General features: G+C 53.0%; 1 protein-coding gene and 1 long non-coding RNA gene across 4 annotated transcripts; both read left to right on the top strand.

Moving 5' to 3' along the window:
- The first annotated feature begins 1,421 nt into the window (after positions 1-1,421).
- LOC135324882 (uncharacterized) lies at positions 1,422-7,516 on the top strand. 3 transcript variants are annotated; one of them, XR_010386114.1, is made up of 5 exons: positions 1,422-1,532; positions 4,415-4,603; positions 6,756-6,978; positions 7,089-7,148; positions 7,485-7,516. It is a non-coding gene; the product is annotated as an uncharacterized LOC135324882 (long non-coding RNA). The 3 variants fall into 3 exon arrangements; XR_010386115.1 differs by having other exon boundaries at positions 6,839-7,148; XR_010386113.1 differs by having other exon boundaries at positions 6,756-7,148.
- A 698-nt stretch (positions 7,517-8,214) lies between these two features.
- Positions 8,215-12,941, top strand: LOC112981357 (SUN domain-containing protein 5-like). Its single transcript, XM_064501918.1, has 8 exons — positions 8,215-8,224; positions 8,614-8,678; positions 9,515-9,611; positions 9,997-10,081; positions 10,608-10,723; positions 11,382-11,549; positions 11,899-11,988; positions 12,197-12,941. Exons 4-8 carry the CDS (start codon positions 10,021-10,023, stop codon positions 12,362-12,364), a joined length of 603 nt encoding a protein of 200 aa, XP_064357988.1. The 5' UTR covers positions 8,215-8,224; positions 8,614-8,678; positions 9,515-9,611; positions 9,997-10,020; the 3' UTR covers positions 12,365-12,941.
- The last annotated feature ends 1,799 nt before the right edge of the window (positions 12,942-14,740 follow it).

Genomic DNA, 14,740 nt, shown 5'->3' with positions numbered 1-14,740 from the left:
TAGTGATGCAGTCTATTATTATTATGGTATTTGTTGTTATGGTGATATGGTCCAAACTCTGGTCTTGGTTTGGAGAGTATTCTTGCTGTGTGTCCTCCTCTGCACTGATTGTTAATGGTTGTGTTATACATAGATCACAATGGCTCTAAGATCTGATCCAACATGGTAATTCGTATCTCCAGTAATGGATAGTGCAGGAGACATCAGAGAAATGAGCAACTATTTTTTGCCTCCCATTGCTCTCTTCCTGCCCTGAAGCATGAAGCTGGTATATTTTTTTGCTACTTGTTATTGTTTTATTATGGATATTCCTGTTATTGAGACTTTTTATTTTTTAATGTTTTAAAATCTGTTTTGTTTTGATAATTTAATCATACCTTCTGACAATGAGCTGATTTCTCAGGAGTCAGCAAATCCTGGGAGTAGGCATGTTTTGCTATCAGCCATGTTTGTCTTTGCAAATAAATACATTTCGTATTTGTGATTCTGCTAGCAAGGGCCTTCTGGTGGTGTTGGCGAGAAAAAGGTGAGAGGACAGATAGAAGTAGAAATGCTTAGGCAGTGTAAATAAGAAGACCATCATTTTCTGTCCAACAGAGCTGGGTTTTGAAAGATGCAGTGGAAAAGCCATAGATATACAATGCCTGTGGTCACAGGCAATTTTTAAAGGTACCACAGTGGTGCAAGGACGAAGGTTTCCTCCTGCCATACAGCATCGAAGCCTAAAGCTGTCACATACTATATATATGGTGTATATATATATATATATATATATATATATGTGGTGCTAATGCGGGGTGGGGGGGGGACACCTTTCTCCCTTCCCTTACTCCTCATATGCTGCTCTTCAGTCTTTCTACCCTCTGCTCAGCAGATGCCATCTAGATGATGAGCAGTTCATTTTGCTTAACCACATGCAAGCTTCTCTCTCTTTTTTCATCTCAGTTTTTCCTTTGTGAAAGATACCAGGCAGACGGCCTTGGAAGCTGAATCTCTCTGTCTACAAGAAAGAAGTCCAACACCAGCATCAGCACTGTAAGCAACCCTGCACTGCCTGACATGTTGGGTAAAGGGCAGCTGAGTTTTCAGTGCATTTGTTTTCTGCCTGCTCTGCCCAAACTGCTAATGGGATGCCTGTTGTGGCTTTTGAAACTCAGGATCCTCCATGCAGTAGCATTGGGTCTGAGGCACTTAGTAGATATCAGGTGAAAATGAGCCTGTATTATAACCACAATCAGGGAGGAAGAGCTCAGCAGTTTAATTTATTTAGAAGTGTCTCTGTGGAGCTCATCATCAAACCATTTTTGTTATTCTGTTTCCTAGAGAACAAGGCTTATCCGATCCTTCATTCTTGTGTCTGAGCGTGTTTTCGTCTGTACGTTTTTCCCTCTGTCTTCTCAGAACAGCTTTGCAGCCCTGGGGATCCCAGCTAAATATGAGGACAGCCTCAAGATACCAGATTCCTGCAGGAGTCATCGTGCCCGACGGCCGGATGGGAGAAAGACATCAGAGAGCCTTGCTGGGCGAACACGGTAAGATACAGGCCCGTACAACGTGAGGCTTCCTCAGCTCGCTGAGCGCCTTGTTTGGGGCCGTGTCAGTTGTATCCTCTTCTCTCCTTCAGCCGCCTTTCTCAAGGGCAGCTTCCTTGGCGCTTGGCGTCGCCTGACCACGTCACCTTCACCGCTCTTGTGGAAAACAGGAAGGTGGCTGCGAGGTCCTGGAGTGGGCTGCATTTTTCTCCCTTCAGGCAGTGTCTCCACTGCGACATTCTTGCCTTAAGCATTTTCCTTCTCTTTAGTGCTATTTTCGTTTTTGTGAAGTAACCATTATTTTGGCTGAAATGATCCAACAAAACCGTACTCACACATGGAACAAGCCCTACCTCAGGATAAACACGTAGATCCCCAATTGGTGGCAATTCACATCTCTGAAAGTTATTTCAGTGAGGCAAACTTGAGTTCTGTGGGTAGCTGGCAAAAACACAGGTGTACAGAGAGCTCAGAGAGCAGTCTCGCTTCATGCCGCCGTGGCTCTGCCCTACCTTGTAAAACATTTTGTTTCATAATCTTGCCTGGATGTAAGGAATGTCCCTGTGCTATTATCGTGTAAAGAAGATCAGGCCATCAACGTTTCTGAACTACGTTACAGCCATGGAGAAAATGCACTTGCAGTTACGGTCACTGAGAAGTCTTCCTTTCTATCACTTTCCTTTCTACTACATGGGCAGGATTTTTCCTGGTAGCTGGCTGTTGGTGGAAATGTCAGTGCTTCTTTCAGAGTGTCATCAGCCGTTTATGCTGACTGTCATCCAGGATCTCTCCAGGCTTTGGAAGGAGCAGTGTTGCCTGTGGCTGTTCCTCAGCGGGGATGTCACTGCCCACTGCTGCTCTGCACAGCAGCTGCTGCTAGAAGAGGAAGATGCCACCCACTTTCTACTAATCACACGGGGCAGTATGGCATGCGCTATTATGCCAATTCAGGCAAAATTTCTGTCTGAATTCAACTGTGCTAAATTGCAAGTGGTCTAGTTAAAGTCGAGCCTGAAGAAGTAACTGTGTAGTGCTTTAGAGAGACTTGATGACTTTCCGGCCTAAGAGAAAACACTGGGGAATGTAGGTTGTAAGGCTGCTTCGGCACTCACGCTCCGATTGAAAAGCAGACCTTGTGAGTCACCTTTTTCCAAAGCTTCAGAGGAGTGCATCTAATGTATGAGTGCAGACCCCGTGTGTGTCACACCCTCACTGGCAGCCTCTCGGCGGGACGGGAGTCAATATTACAAGTCTCCTGGAAGCTTTTTAGATGGGGATTTTGCCTAAGCACAAGCTGGGTAAACAGGCGTTTATGTGTGCTGAATACAGCCACATGATCACTGAGTCTTTTGATGCAACATCGGAAGACCTGTGAAAAGAAGGGAGGAATACTGGCTTTACACTTCACAGGAAAGATGATGCCAGCCTAACATCCCGAGGTAATGACGGAAAAGGGGTGGCTTGCTGTTAAGTGAGAGAAACATCCTTAGAGTTCTGCTTCTGCATAAAGACTGGGCCGTTTGGCTCTGCCTGATGATGTTACAGAGCAAGGTATATGATGACCAAGAGAGAGCAAAATGCACACAGCATGGAGCATAAAGAGGAGGAAATAGAAAGTTGCCAGCAGGTTTAGGGATGTGATCCTCCTCTCTGCTTGGCCCTGGTGAGGCCACGTCTGGAGTACTGTGTCCAGTTCTGCAAACATGGCCTCATGCTCTCCAGCGTAAGAGAGACATGGAGCTACTGGAGTGGGTCCAGCGACAGGCCAGGAAGATGATGAAGGGACTGGAGCATCTCTCCTGTGAGGAAAGGCTGAGAGCTGGGCCTGTTCTGCCTGGGGAAGACATGGCTGAGGGAGGATCTTACCAGTGTACACAAATATCTGAAGGGCTGGTGTAAAGAGGGTTGGGCCAAAATCTTCTCGGTGCCCAGTGACAGGATGAGAGGCAATGGGCACAAACTGAAACACAAGACATTTCGTCTAAACATAAGGAAAAGGGAAAAACCTCTTCACTGTGGGGTGCCTGAGCACTGGAACAGGTTGCCCAGAGAGATTGTGGAGTCTCCATCCTCGGAGATCTTCAGAAGTCGTCTGGACACAGTCCTGGGCAACGTGATCTAGGTGACCCTGCTGGAGCATGGGGCCTGGACTAGGTGATTGCCAGAGGTCCCTGACAACACAACCCTTTTGTGATTCTGTGATTCTGTGAAAATATGAGTAGAGATGATGTGCCCTGTAGGTACTGGACATAGTAAGTGAGAGTACCTCAGGAAGGAAAGTCATGCCAGACAGTGGGCATCAAGTTAACAGCCATTTTCTAGACTGAGTGTCCCGCAGGGAGAACGAGCACTGAATTTCAGATTCATTGTCAGTACTCTAACCCTTATTTCAATTCATGTACATTTTTTCTGACAGCCATTGCATACATGTTATGAATTAAAACCACAGCCATAAGAACATGTAAACATTGGCTGCAGATGATGAATTTCTGTCCTTTTCATAGCGGTCAGTTCATACTAAGCAAGGTTAGGATCTGAGAAAGGCACGTCTCATAGTTTTTCAAGTAGTGATTAGATATTTACTGAATATTCAGTGTAGGAATTAAAAATGTTCTTCACTCCTCAGAGCAATTAAGCTGCTTAAGAAGGGTCTGCTCCCACAGTGACTAGTGCACTCTGATGTCCTCCCTGGTAGCTAGTCAGCTAATCTTTACTCTCTTCCTCATATTCCAGTAGAGACTCTTTCTGTATCCATTTTGCACAAAGAGTGGGAGACGTTATACGTTATACTTGCGTTGGGGGAAGGAAGAATGCGCCCAGCACACTGGTCTTTCCAAAGATAGATAGATTGTTTTCTTTGGGTTTTTGCTTTCATAATGCAGGGCTGGCACAAACCTTCTCCGCGGTGGCCTCTCCATGGGCCCCTCCCTTCTGCTCTGCGAGGACATCCTGCAAGCAGCGGGCAGTCTTTCGGTGGAAGTCCTGAAGGAAGAGGTGGTGACAAACACTGCTGCAGCTTCTTCCTCGCTGAGGGACCTGCTAGAGGCAAAAGCAGGCTGAACTTCTGGCAGGTGAGCCTAATACTTCTCAGCACCCAGGAGAGCAGATTGCTCACCTGAACACAAGACCAGTTCCCACATTAATCTTATCCACATATGCCTGTCTGCCCATTGCGCTTGCAGTGACACAGTTAGGTGCCCTGACACCCTGGGAGCTCTATGTGGCAGTAATGGGTGTAGTGCAATCACCTAGGGAGACGGCAGGTTTACCTTTTCTTCCGCTGTGTATGCCGGAATAGGGTGGAACAATGAAGACTAGATTATTTTTTCTTTTAGATATTTTTTGCAGTCTGTGTGTCTGCCTCCTGCCTTTCCCCCACTGGTGAAATTGTTCCAAAAGCTTTGGTGAGTGCCTTTGCCTGCTCCACTGGCTCGCCCTGTCCTGCTGGAGGGGAGGGGGAAATAACGCCAGCCGTGGGGCCGACAGCTGAACCGCAGCCGTGTGGGACAGTGTGTCAGGCACTGTTGCTGTGTGAGCAAGATCATTGCAGATCAGCCTTGCGCATCAACAGCAACACAGAGACAAATTATGTGCAGTCCGCCAAGGATTTTACTGCACTTTCACTACTTGAACCAAGGGATGTTGTCCCCAACTCCTGTCACTGCTACCCTTGGCCTGTGAACGTTGTCTGACACTGCACGTGAAATCAAACTCTTGTTACCATCAGAGTCATCCACAGCTTCCTTATCTCCAGGTGATTCATTCCCCCGACGCGTCTTTATGGCCAAGTAAAAACAAAGGTCTTTTGTGTCACCGTTCCTAGGAAAACCCCAAAAGCTAGAGCTGCGGACAGGAAAGGCTGTGTAACATTGTGCAAAACTGTAAGTGATCGGCTGTTCTTAGCCAGCTGCTTAAGTGCTGGTAACATGCTGAACCAGGAGAGGATAAAGCTAAGCCTCTAGTCAGGGTCGGGCTGTGAAACTCGCTCCATGTGCAGGATCACCCTCTTCTCAGAGGGAATCAACAGCTCTCTGCCCCCAGCAAATGGTAGAAGAGCATTTCTCTGCCAGCATTTGCTCACTCTGCTCCCAGTTTTAGGGGCATGTTTTGAGGAAAAAACCAGCTTCCAAACTAGTACCAAGCAGGCGCTGGCAGCTAGCCCATCATTCTTTGTGACAGTTCGTTTCTGAGTCTGCTGTGCAGGTGTTTGAGATGAGTGTCTGTGGCTCAGGCATTGCTGATCCTGGCTTTGGTGGGAGGAGGGACCGCCTGCCTGCCTGAGCTCCCTGTCTGCCCTGTCTCCTGCCCCACCTCCGCAAGAGATGCATTGGGCCAGGAGGGCACAACCATGTGGGCAATCTTGCCCAGCTCCTACCTGGTTTCTGCTGCAGCAGCCAACAGTCCAGCAGTGTTATTATTTGAAAGCAAACGCCAGCTTTGTTGTCACCCGCTGCTGTCACGAGAGGCATTGGGAAATAGCCTTCCCTGATAATATGGCAGTGCGAGGCACACGTTAGCCGGTGCTGTAATTGCAGCTGGAGAGGATCACATGAAGCTGGCATTTGCAATAGAATTGTTAGCTTTGGCTGATGCTCCCGGCATTGGCATGCAAACCAGTTTTCCAAACGAGAGAGGACGCCTGAGAGCTGGGAGCTGGAAGGGTTTTCCCAGGCATAACAGTGCCAATTCTGGGAACTGAAAGCACCATGGAGGCTGGTTATTTTTCCAAACGTTTGTACTAAGGCTGTGTGCGGACCTGCAGAGTGAGTGACTTTTTAATGCTAGAGTGTTCTGCACACTGTCCGTTATGAAAGAAGGTAACAAATTAGTGAGCCAGAAAATTCAGCCCGAGCTCCAAGCTGGTTATCTTCATGGGCAGACCCATGCAATGGAGACACAAAGCCAGCAGTATGCTGTCACTTCAAAGACCGAAGTAACCATTGATACACCCTGATAACTGCTCTCAGAGTAGCTAGACAGCTCCTGGAAAAGCAGGAGGGAGAAGCTGACTGTCAAGGTTCACGTGTTTGTTGAGGTCGCTCATTTGTTGATCATTGCAAACAGTGCACAGAAAAAGGCACAGCGTGTTTGGCATACGGGGCCACTTGCACTCCCACAGTCTTGCAGCAGCGTGCTGGGCTCGTAAGGAGGTTGCAGCCGGGGGGCAAAGCCTGGACATGTTTGTGCTGTCAATCCCCCTGTAGATCTGGCATTTTCTTGCAGTGGGGACACTGCTGGCGAGGGCAAGGAGGCGGCACAGGGAGCTATGATCAGGCCGGTTCCTGACTCCTGCTCTTCACGACCAGCTCTTTCCAGGGGCAATGGGGAGTTCAACTTGGACCAGGCTGTATTTTCTTTTCCTGGTCAGAAAACAGCAGCGGGGCTCATCTTCCACACAGTGTTGTGCAGCAGCCCTTGAAGCCAAAAGCAGCTTTGCTTGTGTGGGGTAAGCGTAAAGAGAGGCGTGGAGAAGGGAAAGCTATTTCTTGGTGTCAGGAAGGGGGGGAAGGAGAGCAGGGAAGGAGAGACGAAAACCTTTCCTTTCTCTGCCCGCAGATGTTGAAGTTAATGGAGAAATCCAAAAACGGCAGGAAGAAAAATCTCACAACAGCTCTGGTAAAGATGAACATGGAAATATTAGTGATGCTGTTAATAAGGGATGACTGGGCTGGGCCTCCCCGGGAAGGTGGTGGATGAGCATGTTCTGCTGTGACATCACATCACGCCTCGCGCCACCTCACGGGCTTCTGTGAGGTCACAGCTGCACATCCCTTATTGCCCCGCAGGGCTGTGGACGCCCGCAGCCTGCTGCAGGGAGCTCGCCGTGGTCTCACGGCTCATTGCTCTCAGCAGGCCCGCTCCTTTCGGGGTGCTCTGTGGCTTTTTGCCCAATCGGGCAAAAAGCGTGTGTGTGGAAGGGAGGCCGGGAGCTGAGCACTTGTTTCCTCCCAGCAATGGCGAGGAGACGGGCTCCCCAGCGGCGATGGCACCACCCAGAGACGCCGGCAGCCTCTGCTGAGCGGGACTCCCAGGTGGTGCTGGAGGCCCAGGTGGCCGGGGCCGGCCTCAACATGGCCAGCGGGGCATCCATGAGCAGCAGCCACCGCGCCAGGGACAACGCTGGTAAGTGCCGCACCGCGGAGCCCCTCAGGGCGAGCCCATCCCTCGGCCTTCTCGGCTACGCTGCTGCTTCGCGTTACATGCAGAGAGGCTCCACTTTTGCACCCACCCAGCCTGGCTCGCCCAGGCCTTACCACCCCGCAGAAAACGCAAAATCACAAAATCACAGTCGCAGAGAGGGGTTTAGAGCAATCACGTGACTATGATGCAATGACCTCTACTTTCCCTGTTGTTGTGGGGTGCTGTGGTACCCGTGGGACACGCTACCAAAACCTGACCGGCCGCGCTGCGGCAGCAGTGGCTGCAGGGGACGGCTCCTCGGCTCCCCGGTGTGGCCCTGCTCCAAGGCACGGCCACGGCACTGACCCTGCCTGTGGAGGCAGCACGAGGGGCTCAGTGCGTCCCTCCCACGGGGAGCTGAAACTCCTGGCAGTCCCGCAGGAGGGACCACAGGAGCGAGACCTCACTTGCCACTGGTTTCTTTGCCCAGGGATCATCTCCCGCATCACTTGTTACCTGGCGATGGCCATTATCTTCCTGCGGAGACTCATCAGCACCTGTGTCTCCGCCATGTGAGTACCTTCCCCGGCCCCCACCACAAAAACATAAAGGTCTCTGTGATCTCCAGTGGGAACAGGCCTGCTTTCAGAGCGAAAGGGACAGCAAGCACACCTCAACCCCTATGTTCTCTTTTCACTTGCTAGATCTGTTTGCTTCCCTCGATGATTTTCATGCCTCTTCTGAAGGCGCTCTTGGGGCACTTGCTTGCAGGAAGCTCTGCCCGGGGTGGAGAACGGTGCTGACAGAAACCATGTGCCTTTTGGAGTCTGCCCTGGCAGCTTTCTGGCAGCAGCAGACTTCCAAAACGGCTGCTTTTCCGCTTTGACGGCAACGTGCTCACTGTGAATGGGCTTGCCCAAAGCTTGCAACTGCGGTAACAACAGCATTGCCTCTTTTCTAGGCAAAAGATGCCCCAGAAGAAAAAAAGGCTCTGGAAAGTCCTCTTCTGCATCTCTGCCACTCTTGGTGAGCACAGCTGCCAGCAGTAGCACAGCTCTGCTGGATGCCAGCACTGGGGGGTACCAACTACCTCCGGGGCACCAAGCACGCCTGGGAGCATGGCTCGACACACCCGGAGGCCTGGGGGAAGGCCACCAGGCATCTCTGCAGCACTTGTGCACATCCTCCGCTGAGCTGGGGCCACCCAGCTCTGGCGGGAGACAGCATGGACTCCATGTAGCATGACTACAGCAACACCTAGAAATCCTAGGAAACTAACGGCCTCCTGCTGATGTGCATTACAGCTGCTGTCTACTGCTGGGGCTGGCTGTCAGTGGGGACATTACGGGCCGGGGAAGCACCACAGGTCAGTGACTGCTGTTGTGGGACAGGACGCTCCTGCAAAGGAGCCTTTTGCTGATGGTGGTGGCAGAAACCACGGAATCCTCCGCTTCCATCCAAAGGCATCCCAAGCAGCAACTTCTGTTGGGTCTCCCTCTGGGAAAGGGGGAAACCTCCTCTGGGAAGCCCGGGCAGCTCTGCGAGGGCATGCTCATGGAGAGCCTTTCCCTTTCAGGAGCTGCCAGAGCAGTCTGCAGTGGAGACGAACCCCTTGCAGTAAGAGACATTTCCTGACCTGCAGCTGATTGCGCACAGTAGCGTGGGCCACCCCATGCTAGCTGCACTTGCTTGCGTCATGTCCAAGGCTCCCTGGCGTGCCAGGGTGGGGGGAAGGGAAGCATTCCCAACACAGGGAATGGAAAGGGCGCACAAGGCACACGCCTCTTGTCCTGTGTGAGTGCGGAGGCTCCCAGCAGGGGCTGGGCAGTCCCTCACAAGACCTGCTGTCCCGCTCTCTGCAGGAACTCGCTTGCTTTGTTGAGGCAGCAAGTCCACAAGACGCAGCTTCTGTGGGAGCAGGTGGCTCGCCTGAGTGCCGAGATCAGCAGTGTGAAGAAGGTGATCCTGCGTTTGGTGAAAGAGGCCTTGGAGCAGCACCCCCCAGCATCCAATGGGGGCGTCTCTTCTGTCTCTTCTGGGCTGCCTCCTCCTCCTCGGCTCTTCTCAGACATGGAGGAGGGGGCCGTTTCTCTCGGGCGTGTGTCTCTGAGTTCAGCACTTGGTCAGCATGTGGCGGGAGGGATCATTCCTGGGAAATGGCTGCTGCTAGGCAGCGGCCCAGGCAGCTGGGCTCCCCTGAGTCCCCAAGTCCCCTCCCAGCTCCTCTGCAGATGCTGCCCACAGCCGCAGCCAGAGGAGCGCCCTGCTGCCTGTAGACCGGCAGGCAGCAGCTGCCAGCAGCATGCTGCAGGGGACAGACACTGTTCATTCATGTCTTTCCTAGGAAGTTCAGCAGCTGAGAGAGGCAATGCCCGAGACCGCTCTGCAGGACTATGCCCACATGTCCGACAGGGCCCTCAGAAGCTCAGGTATGAACCCAGCAGGGCAAGGCTCAGCGCACGCAGCTTGCGCAGAGCACTCGCAAAGGCAGGCTGCGCTCCAGACTCTGCTCACCCAAGCGCCGGAAGCTCCAGGGGCATCGTGGGCTCCAAGAGCAAGACTGCCAGAGGGGCTCTCTCAGACCCACCCCAGTCCTGCCCTCGAGCCTCTTGCCGGTGCCTCCGGCGCTGCCCCTACAGACGTTTCTGTGCTGACGGAGAGGCGCTCTTCCTCTCCACTGAGCTCTCCTCTGGACCAGAAATGAGTGTCCCTTGCTGTCGACACAGCAAGACCTCAGCTTCAGCCTGCTGTCATTCACACGGGGTCGTTCAAGCAGTCCCCTGGCACAGGGTGGGTCACAGCACCCCCTTCCCTCAACAGCCGGGCACCTCCGACATGGCAGCGTGCAGTGTGGGAGTCACAGGCGCTGGGGCTGGCGGGCAGCGTTAGAAACACCCCAAGCATCAGCTTCTCTAGTCTGCGGCCTCTGGCGGTCAGCTCGTGTCTTCCTTACAGGTGCCACCATCGACATCCGGAGAACGTCCAAGAGCTACGAGGGGCCAGAGCATGGGCTCTGCAGGGCTCTGTGGTTGCTCTGCTCTGCTGCAAACCCTCCACAAACAATTCTGCAGGTACCACAGCACCAGCCATCCACTTGGACCTCACGCCTTCCTGTGAAGCCAGCAGCAAGCCCCAGCGGCTCTCCCTTCACTCCAGAGCTGCCGCTCAGCCCCACACCACTGACACCTGACGAGTAACACTGGGCTTGGCTTCCCAGAAGGCTAGGGCTTCCCTTCAGGAGGGGACCTGAACTGAACTGCTACCTGCTGCCCACAACACCTGGTCACAGCTGGGTGCAGCTGTTTCTCTGTGGTGACCCAGTTTCCCTCCCTCCTCCCTGATTCTCCCTTCTCAGATGGCTTGGCAGGGGGACCTGCACAGAGCCCCTGCGCACAGAGAGACTTTTTTTGCTCCAGCACCCGGGCTCAGATGTGGGGGCTCAGATGTGTCCTAATGCAGACTTTCCTCTTCTCAGGAGCACTGAGAGGCCCCTTCATGGGGCAGCAACGACAGGCGTGCACTTCTGTCTGTTCCCTCACATGCTGTTCATTTATGAGCGAAGGGGCAGCAACGACAGGCGTGCACTTCTGTCTGTTCCCTCACATGCTGTTCGTTTATGAGCAGAAGAACAACCTGTAGACAAACCGGTGCCTGTCTTCCAGTTACGCGAGTAGTGGTGGTGTCCCCGTCCCTCCCTCACCAGCCACTCTGGTTCTTTTCTGCTTTCAGCCAGACGTGACTCCCGGACAGTGCTGGCCTTTCCAAGGGTCTCGGGGGCAGGTGGTCATTCGGATGCCTGCACCCATCCAGCCAACCGCTGTCACCGTGCAGCACATCTACAAAGCAGTCTCTCCGTCCGGGACCGTCAGCAGCGCCCCCCGACATTTCACTGTCTCGGTAAGTCTCTGCTGCGCTGGGAGGTGGCCCTGGGGAGAAGCCAGAACAGGCGCTCCCTTGTCTTTGTGCCTGCTCGGAGGTTTGGGCCTTGCTCTCTCGGGAGCACTGCCCCAGGAGGACATGTCAAGGCACGTGGGGGTTTTCTCCTTCTCAAGAGCTGCTCAGTGCTTTCTGGCCACGCATCTCAGGGCAGTCGATCCACCCTCCAGGAGGAGGCCCTGCTTCACCGTAACCTGCGCTTGACTACTGCTCAAGCCATGGCAGAGGGTGGGTGGGTAACAGGTCCTGATCCAGCGGGTGCCTCTCCCCATCCTCGGGGGCAGCCTGACCCTTGTGCTTTGTCTCGGAGGGAGTGGACGAGGAGGCGGAAGAAGAAACTCTCCTTGGGACATTCATGTACGACGTGGAAAAAGAGGCCATGCAGACCTTCCCTCTCAAGGTACAGGCAGTGCGTGTGGGCAAAGGCCAGGCAGGAACGCGCATTTGCCCTAGTGCCGGGGCAGAAAGAGCGTTCGCAGTCCCTGCCTGGGGGGCCAGAGGGGCCTGCCCTTAGCAGGGCCACGGCTGGCAGAGGGACGTCCCTGCCTTCTGCTCTTGCTCTTTGCACCCCACTAACCATCTTTCTTCTTCCCATGATTTCTTTACAGCAGGAGCTTTCCAGAGCCTTTCAATACATAAAACTTTTTGTGCGGAGCAACTGGGGAAACACGGAGTTCACCTGCATTTACCGCGTGCAGGTTCACGGGAAGGTGGCGAGCCAGACCTCCTCTCCGCAACCCGAAGACATGAGGAGACCTCTTCTTAATAAGAAATAAAAAGAGGAAAACAAGCAAAGGCAGGCCCAGGGACATGGCAGGGTGCACTGTAACCGGAGGCCTGGGGTAACGGCAGCTGCCGAGGGAGCACCCGACCCGGGGTAGCGGCAGGACCGGGGCTACTGTCACGGACCCAGGGCAACAGCAGGGTGGGAAAATGGCACGCGAGGTAACGCCATGCTCCAGGGTAACAGCACGGCCCTTATTTGACACAGCAGCCCGGGAGAGCAGCACGTCAGTGGATAGCTCTAGAGCCGGGATAACGGCAAGGCCTGGGGTGATGGCAGTCCTGTGCAGCAGCAGCTTTGGGGTAACAGGAGCCCTGGGGTACCGGAAGCCCCACCTAACAACAGCCCCAGGTTAACAGCGGTGCCAGGTAACAGCAGCACCGGGGTAATGGCAGCTGTGCTGCAACAGCAGCCCCAGGCTAATGGCAGCCCTGAGGTAAAGGCACCCCCCCCTCAGAAAGCACCAAACTATGCTGGGCAAGCGAATGCCCCGCCACTCCCAGTAAGCCTAGCCCAGCTCCTCCAGCTTGGCAAAAGACAGCCAGAAGAGGGGCCAGACTTGAGGAGCAAAGGGGCAGGCTTGTGCAGTGGGGCACGGAGCACCTCTACAAGGAGGGGCTGGGCACTGCAGGGCAGCTCTCCCAGAGCAAGAGCACAGGCCGTTGCTTCCCTCTGCTGTCCCCTGCAGCAAATGCAGGGGCTGCTTCTCCCTCTGGAGATGCGTGCAGAGAGCTCGCCAGCCACAGCACTCCTTGGCAGCTGAAGCTTTCCCCTCTGCTTCTCGCTTTGCTGCTTGTGCCCAACGCTAAGGGAAGCCAAAGGGCTGGGGAAACCTGGCGCTGCCTGTGCCAGCTCTGAAATGGGGCAAGATCACCTGCACGCATGCCTGGCACTTTAATGCCACACAGCAACTGGGCACTGGGGAGACCTGGAGGGATTATGCAGTTCTGCAGATGCCACTGGCTCAGGGGCTTTTTGCAATCACTTAGGAAACTCCCCAGAAGTTGTGCCCTGGTGAATGTGGCTGTGCAGTCCTCCCAGTCCGCTTGTTCAAGCAGCAGGTCCTGGGAAGGTTTGTTTGCCATGCAAGAACAATTCCAAAACAAACAAAACCAAACAAAAAGGAAATGCAAAGCCAGTCTGGATTTCAGATGATTTAGTTCTGGCCACGAAGTTGGGATAGTTACTATGGCCACCTGGAAGATTATGCTGTGTACATGAACACACTGGGTGCCTGAGGGAGCGCTCCCCAATAATGTTGATTTACAGAAGATTGTTCATACTCTTTCTTCCTGTATGCGTATAGCAGAGGTTGCAGTCCTCTCAGCAGTGCAGCAAAGCCTAACGCTAAAGTCCAATGCCTCATAGCGCTGGATGACAGTCCTCTAAGCCATACTAGTTACTGCTTACCTCAGCGCTCCCACAGGCTCATAGTTCTCGCTTGTTTCTAGAAAATAATCTTTCGTCTTTGGGTGTCTTTAGGTTTTCTGTGTTCACATCAGCCTGTGATGAGTGGCTACAGGTCCATACCCTGTAGTACTTGCTATTTCAGACCTAGGGCTGACTTGGGCAAAGCTCCCTGTGACTAATAAAAGTGTTTGTACGCACTTGCATTTACAGTATTCAACTGGGATCCCCATAAGAGATCCGTAGATAGAGGGACCAGGCAGAGAGAAAAACAGGTATTTGGGAGTCCAAAGGCCTGTACTGAGGTATGTCTGCAGATCAAAGTGACACTATTTGCACACATTATGGACAAACAAATTTGACAAGACCATTGTTTATTAACCCCTCAGCTGATCGAAGGTAGGCAAGAATAAGGGGGAGTAAGAACGGTGAGATGGCATATAAACCTTGCCATCCAGCTGGCATCAGCAGGGCACTGCTCAGGAAAGGAAGCTGCTGACTGAGGGAGGGAAGAGCAAGACTCAGCACAACAGCACTGTGATTGCAGGCCTGATTCATACCCTAGCCTTCTTGGCGTGTGTCCACTGCCTGACACAGCTCACCAATCTTACCATCAGACAGCCCATTTTGCACCTTGCCCAGGACTTAAACAGGGTTCAGCATGTTCTCAGCGTAGCACTGCAGGCTTTTTTTCTCCTGCACTCTTATGGAAAGGCTGGTTTATCATGACTTACTGCTTTAGGAGAGCATGTTGGCTTTCCCTGTCAGCTTCATCTCCTCTGCCCACATCTCAGGCACAGCACATCCAGTGATAATGTCCCCATCTTTCTCAGCCTGAAGAGGAAGGGGTACACAATTGTACCTGAAGGACTCTCAGAACTTTTGCACTTCAATCATGTCCTGGGAATAAGGAATTTCGTAGCCCACCAACTAAAAAGCTTTTATTCAGTCTACAAAGGGT

The sequence above is a fragment of the Dromaius novaehollandiae genome, chromosome Z, assembly GCF_036370855.1.
Source record: "Dromaius novaehollandiae isolate bDroNov1 chromosome Z, bDroNov1.hap1, whole genome shotgun sequence".
Lineage (NCBI taxonomy): Eukaryota > Metazoa > Chordata > Aves > Casuariiformes > Dromaiidae > Dromaius > Dromaius novaehollandiae.
This window is presented reverse-complemented; position numbering and strand designations above follow the sequence as displayed.